A 16,222-nucleotide genomic window follows, 5' to 3' on the forward strand; every position below is an offset into this window, starting at 1 on the left:
AAGTTGGGCGGTATATTTATCACGATTGAGTTTCTTTTTCCGAGACACATAAGAAATCGTGAAACCTCGTAAAGCAGCTTTAAAAGCATCCCAATTATTTGAAACTGACGTGTCTTGGGGTAAATTGAGGGCGAAGTATTCAGAGATAAAATCCTTAACTTTAGACATAAAAACAGAATCGGAGAGAAGGAAAGTGTTAAATTTCCAACGATTGAAAGAGGAGGAGGTTTGGGCTAGGTCAAAAGTGGCATAAACAGGTGCATGGTCCGAAAGAAAAATAGAACCAATTTCAGATTTCTGAATCGCAGGGAGAAGGGATTTGCTGACTAGAATATAGTCAATTCTGGACCTGGTGTGGTGAACATTAGAGTAGAATGTATATTCGAGTAAGTTTGGATTACATGTTTTCCACACATCGAAGAGGGGACGTGAAGCAATGGCTGATTGGAAGGATTTGTGTGTCTTATCAGGTTGGAATTTGGAGGAGGATAGTCTATCTGAAAAGGGATCTAACCATTGGTTAAGATCGCCAGCTAAGACAATATTAGGGCAGTCAATGGAGGAAATGAGGATTTTGACATCAGTCCAAAATTTAGGGTCAGGTCGGACAGGGCCATAAATATTGAGGAGCACCATAGTTTTGTTTTGTATAGTCACCTTTGACATAACCCAACGACCTTCTGCATCCGATTGAGAGGATAGGATTTGAACATCCAAACCTTTACAAAATAATATAGCAACACCACCTTTTTTATCAACAGCTGGAGAAAATACAACTTGACCCACCCACGCCCTCTTAAGTTTCAACGATTCGACATCTGTACAATGCGTTTCTTGGAGAAAAGCAATCTGAGCGTTTAACTTGGATAAGTGGGACAATACCTTTTGACGTTTAACAGGGTTGCCGAGACCACGAACATTCCACGTAACAAAGTTACACATGATGGAAGACAAGGGAGGAGGGTAACAACTGGATCCAAAACACTGCAGGTAGGGAACTACAAGGAGAAACAATGGAGACAACCATGTTAAAAATGAGATTCAAATACGCAATATAAACATAGACAATACATATCGGGTAAAAATAGAGAAACAGTAGACGAGGAAGCATGATATTCATTAGGAGAGGTGGGGAGGAACAATGAGGAGTACTGGAGTTAGTAATAAGAGAGGAAATCAGTGACACAAAGAAGAGAACGGAGCATAAATGAGCAAGGGATAAACATGAATGGCCTGTGAAAAGAAGAAGAAAAAGAAGGGAAAAGAAAAGAAGGAAATGGATAAGAAGCAGATCAAGGCAAAGACGCCAGATCTGAGAAAAAAGAGAATGTTTAGATAGTAGGAGCATGGAGACGCCAACGCGGGCGTCCACCCCACAGAGCAAGGACAACGCGGGAATATAGATAGGATATAATCAACAAGAAGAGAAGTCATAGTAAAAAATGACACGAAAGAGATCTGGACAAGGCCACAACAGTCGTCATGACAGAAGAAAAGTGAGGGCAGAATTTAGAAAAGAGTTATTTTCAGTCATTAGTGTCCATCGTGGAAGTAGAGACGGTTTGTAGGTACTCTCGAAGCTTCTGCGGATCATCAAAGGTATGGGAACGACCATTGTGTGTTATTCTGCAGAGACAAGGATGAAGAATTCCATATTGAATGCTTAATTCCCTCATACGCAGGGCTTTAAGTGGGCCGGGTCTCAAGGGGTCTGAGCACCGGCAGTTTTTTTAAGTGGGCCTCGAAACGGGTCTCTATCGGGCTCTGTTTTGAGCCCTGGCACAGGTGGTCCGTTTTTTTTCAGGACTGCAGTGACAGCAGTTTGCTGTCACTGCAGCCGGAAAAAAGTGCCAGGGCACTAAACAGCCCGATAGAGACCCGTTTCGAGACAGCAGGCACATCGATGTGCGTGTGCTCAGACTGCTGACTTCTCACTAGTGGAGGTTACGGCATGACGTCATGCAAGGTGAGAGTTATGGGGGAAGGGAAATCCTTTAAAGAGTGATTTTCTCTCTGGATGTCCCTTCTCTTTCTGAAACACAAGAGCAGGAACATTGTGGTAGGGTCACCAGGGCTTAAATTGGAAGCTTTTTCAGTATTATATGTAACAAGCCATGGTTGCAGCTTATTTATCTTATGCAACTAATAACCATTGACAAGGCCAATAGCCCTGACTTGTTGTAGGTATGATGTTACTTTTATCACATATCTGGATGCAATGACAGAAACAGCAAAATACTAGTGGGGCAGCACACTATGCTAAAAACAGATTTTTAGCCTAAGTGTTTTAAAGCCACGCCCCTAATTACACTGGCCACGCCCCTTTGAGAGACCCCCAGTTTTTTCACCCCACTTAAAGCCCTGCTCATACGTGGACGTAGATTAAGGAACTCCTTGCGGCGTGCATTCGTGGCATTCGATAAATCCTGGGCTATGAAGATGGTGTGGCCCGACCAAATAAGGCGACGTTTCGCTCTTGCAGCCTTAAGAACAGTCATCAATTCAGTGAATTCCAGAAAAAGTAGGATAATGCCTCTGGGTTTGGCCGGGTTAGAAGTTGGACGTCCCAAACGATGAGCACGCTGTATATTTAGGGGAGTAGATTCAGGTTGGAGTTCCAAAAGTTCGTAGAGGAATTTGCGGATGAAGGACACCATATCACCCTCCCCAAGGGATTCCGAAACACCATAAATACGGAGGTTATTCCGCCTGTTACGATTTTCAAGGTCCTCTGTGTGAAGTTTCAACTGCTGTATCTCCTTTTCAAGAATGGGAATTTTTGTAGAGACATCCTGGACGTCACTAATACGTTGTTCTAGTTGCAGGACTTTATTTTCCATGACGACCCATCTGTCTTCTATCTGCTTGAGCTTCTCATTAGTTGCCACCATGAAAGGTTGCAGGCCACGAACCTCTTCTAAAATGGAATCCAGCACGGGGTTCTGAGAGGAGCGAATTGGAGATGGAGGGTCATTCTTATGGCGTTTCGGTGTGGTACCGGTGACAGACGATCTCGCATGGCCTGCGTTCTGAGACATGATGCCAACAGAGGGGCAAACTGGGAGACCCACAGGAATGAAAGTCACACCGTAACAATCGATTCGTTGAGACCCTATGAGCCGAGGTATACAAAGTACTGGAAAGAAGAGGTCATGTAAGAGGTAACATGTGGCAATGGAGAAGCAATACTGCAAACCTACACGGTATGCATCGAGATGCAGCAAAAATCAATTTCATGCGAAGCCAAAGAAACCATCCAGGAATATGGTATCAAAGAGACAGCAAAGCGTTCATGAAAATGGGACCCAAGTTAAGTATTAAATGTACCATGAAGGGTTAACAGCATAGGAAAGGAAGGAATGAGGCAATGCGCAAGGAGCACCTCAAAATGGCCACCAAGATGTATTGTGAATAGGATTAGAAGTCCTGAGGAGAACTTTGGCGGTAAAAGTCAAGAAAACGTATTGGTAGCAGGAGGCGCATACCTTGGCACATACCGTTTCCCAAGATGAGCATTCAGTGCAGCAGACGGGCCATTGGAGCGGTGGAAATGCCAGAAAACGGGACGCGAGCGCGGCGGCACAAAATGGCGGCCGCCCGCGTCCCGTGGCAAGTGGAGAAGAGACGGCAGCCAAAAGAGTAGAAAGCGGCAATTACGAGCGCCGCTGATGCTCGTAAGACACGGGGACCATGTTTCGCCGTGTAATGATGCCGTTTGCCAGACTCCGTGTGCAGAGAAAAATGCATAAAAACAGTGAGGATTCCCGCGTAGGTCCGGAGCTCACGGGTGAAGCGCCATCGCACGCCGGCGCGTAAGCCACGCCCCCAGAATAGTAATTTTTACCCCTACACTATCCAACACTTACCCTACTGTTACATCCCCTGGAGTTAGAATAGTAATTTTTACCCCTGCACTATCCAACACTTACCCTACATGCAATTTAATGTTATGCATTGTAATGGTATGCGTTGTAAAGGTAGTATGCGTTGTAATGGAATGCTTTGTAAAGGTAGTTTTTACAAATTCGTTGTAATGGCATGCGTTGTAATGGATGTTGCGTTGTAAAAAATGCGTTGTAAAGGTATGCGTTGTAAAAGTATGCGTTGTAACGTCATAGATCCATCCTGGTTTTGCATTGCCTTCTGTGACATAACCTCTTGTTCCTCTCGACATTTGGAAGGCAGAGGCCTCCATGCAAGCTGTTCAATATATTTTATTGTATTGCATCATTTTTGTAGCTCTGTCCCATCTCACGTGGAGATTCTAGACTGCTTTAATATAATGCATTGAAGGTACAGCAGTACGGGTGAACTGAGGGAAAAAAGCCACAAATGCAATTTAATCGCTGTTTATTTAGCTGCTTCAAAGGTAAATTCTGCAGCCGCTCAATCCGGTGGCGTCACCCCAGTCTTCACAAAGAATGGCATTTCTTATTTTTAAAAGCCTTGGTTATTTTAAGCAGTGTTTTATGCGGACTACTGAATTTTTCTTAGACGTGGTCGAGAGAACGCAGGCTTCTTTTGTCGGGCCCTAGACTTTGCCTTATCATCAAAATGGCGCTGAGCGCAGGCATACGAGGGTCACCATTGATATGTGTTTACTTTCCAAATCTATGCAAACACATCCGCATTTTCTGCCGCTTAGGCCTGTCTGTCAAACAGGTCTGACTATGCAATATGAAAGACCCACATCAAAGCACAGGAAATGTAATGGCTCGCCTTCAGCCGAAGAAGGACTTGTTGACGGAGGTGAGCCGCAGAGGCTCCCGTACGGAACAGGCGACCTCCCGCCATTAATCCTATCATTGTTGTGCTTTTGATTTGAGGCGACTTTGAACTTTTGTGCGCCTGGAGGACAGCCCATCATCATTTAAGCGCAGAACATCTTCCGTCATGTTTTTTGTTCACATTGAATATTGGTGGAATTCCTTTGTAATCGCTATTGCAATTAGAGGGATGTTGTGACATTTTAAATGAACATCTTGTTAGCAATAGGGCATTTACTATTTTAAGTTATGTAGAATTACCCGGTCTATGATGTTGGGCCATTTAAGTACAAAACATGCAAGTAATCCGCAGTGGCAAGGAACAGAAAAATCTGTGGCCAGCATCAATTTCAATTTTACATCAAGTTCAGAAAATTAATGGAGTCCTCTTTAAATCAAACACGATTGCATAGACTGTGGTGACAGTGGTGTATTCAGCTGACATAGCATTTATGCTTCACAGCAGACTGTCATGTGAGCTATGGACATCGCAAGAAGCTAAAACCCCTCACGCATGAAGTGTTTTTTATGGGAAATTTAGGGCTCTGTGTATTGCCTGACATTAGTTTTATTTATTTATGTTTTCTTACCTCTAATCGGCCGTAATCCATAGTTTACAACCCCCCACCCTGCCCCTCCCCCGCCCCACATCAGCGCCCGGCAGCACTCCCACCACAGGCCGCTACTGCCCTCATGCCACAGATGTCATATAGGGTGGTGAGAAACAACCTAGACTACCCATTGATACCACTGGCAATGCCTTTTCTAACCATGTCAGAAGCCAGGGTGACCAAAACATACATACTCTGGGCCTGATTCACAAAGGTAATTTACACTTTGGAGTAAATTTACTATTTTTCGGCATTAACAAACTCCGACTGTAAATTTACTATAAAAGTGCAAGTCACGTGACTCCACCCCTTGTGTAAAGCAATTTGCAAACACTTGTGTGGTGGGTGACATCCTTCTCTAAACCCCTTCCGAACACTTCCTAAACCCTCCTTACTCTTCACTAATCCCATCCGCTTTTGAAATAATTCTGCCCCTTTTTCCATCCACTCCCTCTAGTTCCTTCAACAATTACTACTAAAATCTATACCTATGTGTGGGGAAACTTTGCAATTTGAGGGGAGAACTCTGCACATAGAAGTATACGTAATACAGAGTTGTACACTCCATATGCAGTTTGTGAATAGCACTTTGTAGTATGTTTTGTAGTACTATAAAAAGTACTAGTTAGTGCAGTTTGTGACTCAGGCCCATAATTTACATTCTGCTGCTTTTAATCTTTGCCCTTCTTCCAGCTCTTTGGCAACAAACAGGAGGAGATTGGGGGTAAGACGGGAACAAGTTGTCCACCCTGTGATGTTACTGGCCTTCAAAGGATGTGCGGTCACTTCTACTGCCCTTGGCGTTTTGGTGTACTGACCAGCGGCAGCTCCTCCACTAAGACAGAGGAGGGACAACCCCTGCATTTTGAGCAGTAGAAAAAGGAAAAATAAAATGATAATAACACTATGTTATTATCCCTGTAAATGTAAAATAAAATGATAACACAGGGTCATTATCAATTTATTTTTCCTTTCTCCTGCTCTGAGAGCAGAGGTGCGATGTTCCTCTGCCTTCCAGCTTCCCCTGTATATTTTAGACAATAATTTGGCCGGCCAAACCATGGCCCTATTTGTATGTCTATGGCTGTCCCGGTTTTTCATTCTAAAAATCTGGTCACCCTTGCCATATCACATAGATTTTGTAGTAGACAGAAAAGGAACTCTGCACCATACCTGTAGGTTTGCTGTTTTCTTGTTTAAGAATGCAGCAAATTATGGGGCCGATAAGGATGGCGGACGGATTGCCCCTGCCGGTCTGGTGGTAGCCACCGCTGGCCCGGCGGGGACAATCCATCCGCCATCCCCTCTGAAATGACCCCCCCACATTAGGATGTCTGGGGGGTCCGCCGCGGAAGGGAAGCCCGTCCGCCGCTTTTCCGCCATGGTCACCTTGCGACGGTGGCGGAAAAGGTCTAATATGGTGGCGGTGTCTATCAGACACCGCCAGCCATATTAGGATGGGCTTTTGGGAATGCCTTTCCGTGGCGGCAATGCCGCCATGTAAAGGCATACGGTCTTTGCTTTGGGGGCCCGTTGTGGGCCCCCAGGGTGAAGGGGGGGTGCACATGGGGGGTACCCATGGTACCCCCCTGCGTTTCAAAGTACAACATGGCAGGCACCGCGCAGTGCCTGTCATGTTGTGCTTTGAAACGCACAACATGCATTTTTAGCGCGGCGGGCGGTGCTTTCAGTACCGCCCACCGCAATGTTAAAATTGCGGGATGCACCCGCCACTGTGGCGGGTGCATCCTAATTCGGTGCACGGGACCTCCGCCATTATGGCGGACGGTCCCTTGCCACGACAGGATGGCGGACGGACAAAGTCCGTCCGCCATCCTAATCGGCCCCTATGTTTGCCTCAAAAATTACACATTCTTAAACGTTTGAAAAGCAGACCAAATCAGTTTACTCTATACCCTAACACAGGCAAAGGAAAGAGCTAGTTAGTTTGTTACATGTTTCACCCTGTTGCAGAAATGTGTTTACTGTTAACCCGTGCCAAAGCTTAAGCAGCCCTGGTCTGCTCGACTTAATGTAAAATATTAATATTGTGCAAAACGGGCTTGTCTTCTTGTTCTTGCACTGGTGCAAACGTTTACTTTTAGATTTCAAAAATGAGTTTATTATAAATAAGGTCATACGAGTGCTCTGAAGTTGGGATATCTAGAATCCCCAAACCTACTCAGTTGTTCCCCTTTCCCTCTTGTCCTTACCATTACATTGACTCTGTTGTAGCGCCATACAGATCACATTTCCCTTTTAAGAAGCTGTCGAATCCGCGGCAGCTTCCCAGAGAACACTAGGACTGTATTTCAGGAAGTCCACGGCCTCCTGTCAAGCGCAGTGTCAGGGGTGGGGGTCCCAGTATCCCCTCCTTTCTAAAAATATCTTGTCTCTCGAGTAGGAGTTATTTTAGGGCCGTCGAATTCGAAGCAGGGACAGGGTGATTTCTCTAGCGCAGGGCTGCCTGTGTCACTGGTGCATGCTGGGAAAGGTATTACCTCATGAACGAGCTGCACTTTGCACACAGAAGCCTCCAGCACAGGACGCTCCCGACACTTATGCTGTGAAGTTCTGCTCGACGACATCATATATATTAAATGAAAGTGGTATAGTCTCGTTAGGAATATAAAGGTGTTTCTGAAGCTCTGCCCACACCTGTCAATCTACGGCCCTCCTTGACCTCTGTTATTTCTAGACAGACGACATTGGCAATAATCCTTCTTTTGATGAGCGCTCATGGGAAGCCAAGCACGGGTATGGATTGGAACAAGGGATCTTCGGGGTTCTCGTAATCAGACGAGATGAGAATGGCAATATGTAACAATCAGGTCACACCTGCGCAAGTGCAATAATGGGTCGCTCCAGCAGGCCGCCGCTCTTCTAATGCATTGTATGGTAAGGACATGTGCCTACTGATGGTGTGCTTGTAGCTAAGACCAATACATTGATGGGGATGTGAACTGAAAACGCAGACTTTAAAATCCAAGATGGAAATTAAGCTGAACCTTTCTGGTGCAATAACATGCAGCGCTCGTCTAAGTGCCTCTAAGAAGTTTCCATTTTTTTGCATCAAAAAATCCAGATATGAAGCGGAAGCTGCCTTCTTCGGCAACCTGAAACTTTCCGATTTCAACATCATCGACACCCTGGGAGTTGGAGGATTTGGACGCGTGGAGCTGGTAGGTGGACTTCATCTGGTGAAATGACCTTTGCATGGTGTGATGACTACGTACTAGAACTGTAATGTGAAAAATGCACAAGTGAGTGGAATGGGTGAAGAATCTGTATCCTTGCCTAGATGTTCACAATCGTTATTTGCAAATAATTTTCACTAGTTCTGCTTCCACATTTTCTTGCTTTCTTGCTAAAGACCTTCATCTCCCTCTCTCAGCCTAAGCTGAGGAGAACAAAGATAAAGGGCCTCATTATGATGTGGCCGCATCATAATGTGCTGGTCGGATTCCTTTCCAACCACCTAATTACGATGTAGGCGGAAGGTAAGGAATCAGAACGGTCTTTTTGGCTGGCTTCCGATGGGCCTGGAGAGCCCATCCACAAGTCGGAATGCGCCATGTAATCTCAAAGGCGGAAAGGTCCATGTAATTACAATGATGGTTTCCGACATGGTATCCATGCTGGTCTGTCCGACATGTAAACCATGCTAGAAAGCATCTTTGGGGGCCCCCAGCAGGGCCCCCTTTGGTGCACGGCCTCCGGTTGGAGGCCGGGGGGGCACTCATGGTGTCCCCCTGTTGATCCCTGCACCTTGTGGCAGGCACCTTGTGGTGCCTGCCAGGGAGTGCAGGGATGAACTGCACCTACCATTTTACTATGGGAGCATGCATCCCATCTGGTTTATGAGCGGAAAGCATGCTCCCATAGTAAAATGTAGGATTGCGCATCCTAATGGGGAAGTCGGGACCGACGACTGGGCGTTGGTCGGTCCAATGACCGATACGGTGTCAGATAGAATGATTCCTCCCGACATCGTAATGAGCCCCTAAGTGTGTATGTCGTGTTCTGGGAAGTGAGATATTTCCCCACACTTGTATTAAAAGTCGTTAGTGCATGTCTCAGTTGCCCTTCCCGTCTAACATTATTGCGTGTGAACTGTTGGAATGCCTAAACTGTGGGAGGTATTTCCTCACTGTGTGAAATAACACTTGGCTCATTTCAAGAAAGGCACATTTAATTCTGATTTGGGAAAGAGGTAAATGTTTCAAGCAATAAAATCATGAAGTGTTTTCACTTCATAAGAGCTTGTGCAAGAAGATTTGCATTTGGGCTCTACCTCAGAATCTACGCAGCAGTGCCAGGAAGTGAGAACATCTATTAGTGCTTTTTAACTGTTATTTCGTGGGCTGAAATAGTTTTGTTAAATTCTCTTTACATATGTCAAAATATTTATAAACAATAAATGTCTTAGGTATGATCTGCAATGGTTCACCAATCAATTATCTCTATTTTTGGCCCTGTTTTAGAATATGTTTGTGATGTCTATTAAGAACAAAATTGCTATATTCACTGCATATTACAAAAAAAACAGCGGAATAGTGAAAAATCTATATTTCCACTATTTTTTTAATGTATTTAGCAAAACAATAGATTAAGTTGATCCTACCTCAAACAGTTAACTTCCCCTTTAGAAATTGCAGGAAGTGCATTGTTGTATTTTTTTATTACGTACAAACAAAACACTGTGTTAAATCAGGTTGCTCCGAAATGTACTTCGGTGCAAAACTTTATTTGGGAGCAAATAACATACATTTTTTAATCGTGGTATATAGCGTGTGTGTCTCTTGAGGTATGGATCTTATTGGATATTACTGGCCTGAACTCATGAACCTTCTTATCACAAAGATATAACAACCACATTTTCTAATTTCAAAATCAAAATCATCTCACAATGAAATAAACACACAACAGTTGGTCATGTTACGTAAAGTTTGCACCACTAAAAATGGTTGTGTTTGCCTAATAGAGAATAGAACAAAAAGATTTGCTCCAGTGAAAAGTGTACAAATACTTTATCACTAGAGCTATATTAAAGCATAGAAATTGGCAATACTGTTTGCTGTTCGCCTTTTTAGAAAGAGAGCATAGTGAATATTTGAAAAACATTGAACAAATGCCTATGCACTGCTACCTCTATTACAATTAGCAAAAACACAGTATTGCAAATTTGATATTTTATTTGCTATGGTGCAAAACATTTAAATAATGCTGTCAAAACTCAATTTTAATCAAAATGTTTGCTCGGTTTCCTTTCAGAAATTGTGCAAACCTAGGGGGCACCTTTACAAGCCTCATTCACCATCAAAGCGTCACTTTGTTTGACTCTCCAGTAGCCTAGCATCATTTCCCATATTTACAAGGTGGCACTCAGCGACTTAATGTGGCTTAACGTCACCTTGTTAATATGCCCCTTTCCAGTGCTGTCCTCTGTGGCAAATGGGCATTCAATGGGTGTTGCAGTGGGAATTCCACTGCAACACTCATTGCTTTTTGAGGCTGCCCCAAGTTTACAAGGCTGAGGCAGCACCAAAAACTAACCCCAGGGAATACCTGGTCCTAGAACGGCGATACGAGGAGAAATTATTACGTTCGCCAATTTTTTGCTCTTTCTATGCAGCACACATAGAAAGAGCAAATCACCATTATTGACTGTTTATGTTCAGGAAGGCGTCCCTTTCTGCACATAAACAATCGCACCTGCAGCGCAGGCACCCTTCACAATTAGTGATAGGGTGCCTGCTCTGACGCTATGCATCTTTTTTGGCTAGGCGAAAAACAGGGGTGTTCTGTATTCTTGTAAATTCGGCACATCCCTGCATTTAAAAAATGTCGCAGTGCGGCATTGCCAAATTTGGTGTAGCACTGCGCTCTGATATGTTTGGGGAAATATGCCCCCTATTGTCCTGTTTTAGAACTACTGCCATAGTTTTATTGCATAAACCCCCAGATTCATCATGGTCATGTTTTGCGAGTCCTTAATAGCGATTTTTAAGGAATCGCTATTAAAGACTCGCAAAACATGATTCATGTAGAAATCTCAATATTTTTTGCGATTTCTACTTCTTCCTTATTTGCGATTCGCTAATTGCTAATCGCAAATAAGGAATGGAATTCCTTATTTGCGATTAGCAATCAGCGAATTGCAAATAAGAAAGCAATTTCAAGGGTGCCAGGGTGTCCGCAGGACACCCTGTAGCACCCCTGAAATGGTAATATACACTGGTGTTGCGCACAAACATGTCCAAAGGACATGTGTGTGTGTAACATACAACTTAGAAAAATGCACTAAAGTGCATTTTTAAAAGTTTTTGCTATTTACCACGTAGTTAGACTTCGCGGTAACTAGCGGCCCCAGATTGCGAATTTGCAATTTTTAAGTGGTTCATGAATTGCATTTAAGGAATCTCAAATTGAGATTCCTTAAATATAATTAATCGCAATTTAGCGATTCCTAGATGTGCGATCTTTGCATTTGGGATGATGAATCCCAAATGCAAAAATAGCGCTCGCAAAGGGCCAGATTCAGAATCTGGCCCTTTGCAAGGCGATTTTGCTTTCATGAATCTGGCTGTAAGAACTGGAGTAAAATCAATGTGCCCCATTTTGTACAAGAACAGAGGCAAAAAATAATGCAAATTAATTTGGTCTATTTTTGGGCACCGGTAAACTTTAAATAACATGGTATTTTTATTAATGTTTTTAAATTCAGGCTGAATTTTTACATTATTTATATTAAGCCTGCTGCAGCATACCAAAACAAAGGTGCTTGCAGCAAGTGTATACGATAGTTCATTTTAATGACTAGAATGGTGATTGACAGATGATTTGGAAAGAAAAGCTGACCTTGTTTAATCAAGATCTCTAAGGCAGTTGAGGGTTAGAAAATCTCCTTCTTTTAATGTCACGTTTGTACACTTGCTTAAGGTGGAAACACGGAAGGAATGTTTTCTCACTTCATGCGCACCATATCTTAACACGTTTACAAACTAAGGACAGGATTTAATACTATTTCGAGCCATGCTTGACCCAAACCCGCACTACGGGGCATATTATCAAGAACGGCGATAAAATTATCGCCCATTTAGCGGCAGGAAACTGCCGCTAAAACGGTGATAATGGGCTTGATAATATGTCCTTGTGAATTCCCATAGCAGCCCAGGTTCTGGTGTTAACCTGGGCGGCTATGGGTCGCCGTTTTAGCGGCAGTTTCCTGCCGCTAAATCGGCAATAACTTTATCGCCGTTCTTGATAATATGCCCCTAAATGTTTATTTGGAATTTACTTAACAGAGCAAAACTTGTTTTGTGCTGGAAAGGTCCTGAAAGTAACTTAAAGCAGCTCTCTCGCTCTCACGCAACGCAGAACAACAACTTTTATTGCATGAGCTTTTATTAAATCTACTCATAGTAAGTCTATAAATGCTGTTTCTATACTACATTAACATGAACTGCAAAAAGTTTCTGCGTAAACAATGTGTGAATGAGAACATGTGCAAGCTCACTGGTTTATTTGCATAATGGAAGTAACATTACATGGACGCCAACGAAAAAGCTGATGGTGGAGCATCACAGTAGTCAACAACCCACTATTAGTGAGCTGGGATTCACTTTCAGCACTGTGCTGACCAAGGAGGAGTTCCTGACATGGAATGTCAATGGAGCATGCTAGGAACTCCTTTGAGTTATGCAGAATGCTGTAAACAGCAACGGTTACCAACACAAAGATGGCAGAGGAGGAGGGGCATAGAGCAAGGGTAACCTCTCGCACTCCCATTTAGCCTGGCAGACCAACCTATAAATAGGAACATGAGACACAAATGGGCCTGATTTACTGGATAGTTCAATTTGACTGGCATTTCCATCCTCTACATATGAGCACAGTCACACCTGGGGGCATGCACACAATGTGCATGCAAAGGCCCACACATATGCAAACAAACCAGCATGTAAATGTCACACATGCACGCCCTCACACATATCTGCCAACATAGAGTGGCAATACTTCTAAAAGTGGGCTAAAAAACCCTGAATTTAGCAAGTTTCCAGCTCATGTTTAGAGTTTCTGCACACCCTTTGTCCATTATGGGGTGTGCAAACAGCCCATGACATTCTCTTCAGAAGTTCTGCAAACATACAACCGAGAGCACACATATCCAGCAAGTGCAAGATGACGTGCACGTAAATGTCACATGCTCAGACTCGCAAACTGCCCATAAATATGCATGAGGAAATGCCTACTCACAAACACAATAGCTCAAATATCCTTAAACAAACAAATGAAAAATACTTAGGTAACTTGTTTATATGCATACTAGCTTCCTGAATTCTAGTTTTTTGATGAATTAAGTTATTGCACGTGTCCTGCACTTTTGCTTTGGGTACTGTAGCATTGTAGCCAGCTGCTGAGATTTGTTAAAGGCCCTAAGTCAAAGTTATAGGTAGGCGCTGCCTGCACAGGTAAGAGTGTTGAGGTGGTAGGGTGGACGGGGGAAAGTTGACAGACGAAGGAATACCTTAGCTTGCGCTTGCCGTACCGCCAAGTTGGCGATGCAAAGAGTGCTAGGTAAGTGGTTTTGTTAATTTTTTTATTTTATTTGACTTATCATGTCGTCTGTCGACTTTCTCCAACACCCCGCCCACCCATTGCCCCTCCAACCTTACCTGTGCTGGCCATGCCTGGTTATAGGCCTAGCGGCAGGCAAACACGTATATTGAGTGAGAGGGCTTTAAACAAACACTGTTTTCTGATGCAGAACGTTTGTAAGGCTATTAGAACCTTCCACTCACTGAGAACAGAACGTAATTAAGAAGAAACATAATGACAAACAATGGAATGTTATAGAAGAAGGCCTATACCAGCCAATATTGGCGGTAAGCCACTCCCTTGTCTCGAATGGAGCTCCCAGCATTCCAATGTTCAAATGTGCCTTCCACATCACTATAAACTCTTGAGCTGTCCTCAAGTAATAAACATCGAATTAGCCAATCAGGTTTCTTGATTGCTCTATTATGAGCACTTCCTTTTTTGCCTCTCATACAAGCTTTCTTTCCGAGCCAGAACGTAGGTGACGATTCTTCCAGGTGAAATGATGTTATGTGGACTGTAGCAGTAGGCAAACACTTTGGGGTAAAATATGCAACACAAGTAATTACCTGAGACAGACCAATGTGCATTGTTTCATGTTTTCCCAAGCTGCTGGCCTTCCATATGCATACCATAAACCGTTCCAATGATGCTGGCACTGATGTGGTTTGCAGCAGGAATGCGCGGCATTCGCATAGGATGCTGTTGGATGGAAACACGCACAGGGTGCCCATGAACTGCGCAGGGCTTTCAGATGTGGTTAGTATAAAAACAAAAATGATAATCTGGAGATCTGCACGGGCATTTGCTTTTTTCGCAGGTTTCATCCCTTTGAGAAAATGTAGGTGCAGGCACATGTCGAGTGGGCGTGATGGGTAATGCCTAATAAATTACCATCAATTCTTTGTAGATTAAAGGAACATCGACTTGCCGAGAGCTGAGAACTGAACTGCGGCCTACATTGCAAAGCTCTGCGGTGAAAACTTGAATGCATTTCAGAGCATTCGTGAGCACTTCAAAATTACTTAATTAACTTAAATTGTTGTTTGAGTTTGCAGACATAGTTGGCCTACTACCACTAAAATAATAGGCTGTACTTGTTTTTATTCTACAAGCGTCACCACTTAGCTTGTGCTGTATTGCTTGCTTTCATAGTCAATGCCCACCCCTTTTCTTTGGAATGACACTTTTCCTGTTAGCACTTAAAATGGCAGATACTGTCTGTCTGGGAGGAGAACTTGCACACATTTTTCATTTCAAAGTGATCGTACCACCATTGCTCAACAGCAGAACTGAAATGCCTATAAGGTACAGTGGCCGTGCAATGACAGCCAAGGGAGGCATCATATTGATGTAAATATGACACATCCCTTTGCTTTTAAAATGGCGAAGATTGGCGCAGGAAAATGGCTTGCGGGCCGCGCTACAACATTTTGTTGTAAATGAGGGCCCTTGTGATTCTGGTAAAAATGAAAAATAAATTAAACATTTTAAATTAAATTCTGGCCTTGTCTAATGTAATCTCTGTGATCATGTAAAGAGCTCTAATGTCCTTGGACCAATTTTGCGCTATATATAAAATAGATAAGTCCATCAGCTGGACAGCAGACCTGGCACAATGCAAAAAGATCATCCGCATCAGCTCTTATGTAAGGGATATCATTCAATGTTGTCGCTGAATAAGTGGTGCCACTGGCAAGATGGTGGATGTGCTGGTAGCAATAAAGAGGCACAGCCAAGGTTGAGAGCTTGGGATAAAAAGTTCCTTAGACCAGTGCATAATCTGTGAACAAAAAACAAAGTGCAGGCACCTAAGGTTTTTCTTCGGAGACTGTGGATGGCACTTTCGAATGCTGAGATTGCTGAATTCCAAGGCTCATGGCTTGATGCCTCCTCAAGTCCCCCATTACATTCTAGACCAATCTACCACCATCCTGCACTTCCTGCCTCTTTATCTTTCTCTATTCAGAAAAGGGGGTGGTGATGAACAGAGTGTCTGAATTAAGCAGACCACTCTTACCCAGTCCAAAGATCAGGGCTTGATCCATCACCGTTATTTAGCTCACTGCCCCATCCCAGCTCAGAACCTGGCTATATGCAAATTAGTCTGTCCCTGGCCCAGTGCATCATGGGAACAGGGCAGACCAAACTACCAAGCCAATTCTTCACCAGAAAGGAGACAAGCTTCCGGGGACCGGTTTCTGCCATTTCAGGCGTCGTCGGCCCGGCTTGCTTGAATCCTGA

At 43.7% G+C, this 16,222-nt stretch overlaps 1 protein-coding gene across 2 annotated transcripts in view; it reads left to right on the forward strand.

The window, feature by feature from the left end:
* PRKG1 (protein kinase cGMP-dependent 1) overlaps positions 1 to 16,222 on the forward strand; it is a 2,371,600-nt gene that overhangs the window by 2,227,824 nt on the left and 127,554 nt on the right. For both annotated transcript variants that reach the window (XM_078642916.1, XM_078642915.1), the window contains exon 10: positions 8,463 to 8,559. In XM_078642916.1, coding sequence (XP_078499042.1) covers positions 8,463 to 8,559 — 97 coding nt within the window. The remainder of the gene's footprint in view (positions 1 to 8,462; positions 8,560 to 16,222) is intronic.

The sequence above is a fragment of the Lissotriton helveticus genome, chromosome 5_1, assembly GCF_964261635.1.
Source record: "Lissotriton helveticus chromosome 5_1, aLisHel1.1, whole genome shotgun sequence".
NCBI classification, from domain to species: Eukaryota; Metazoa; Chordata; class Amphibia; order Caudata; family Salamandridae; genus Lissotriton; species Lissotriton helveticus.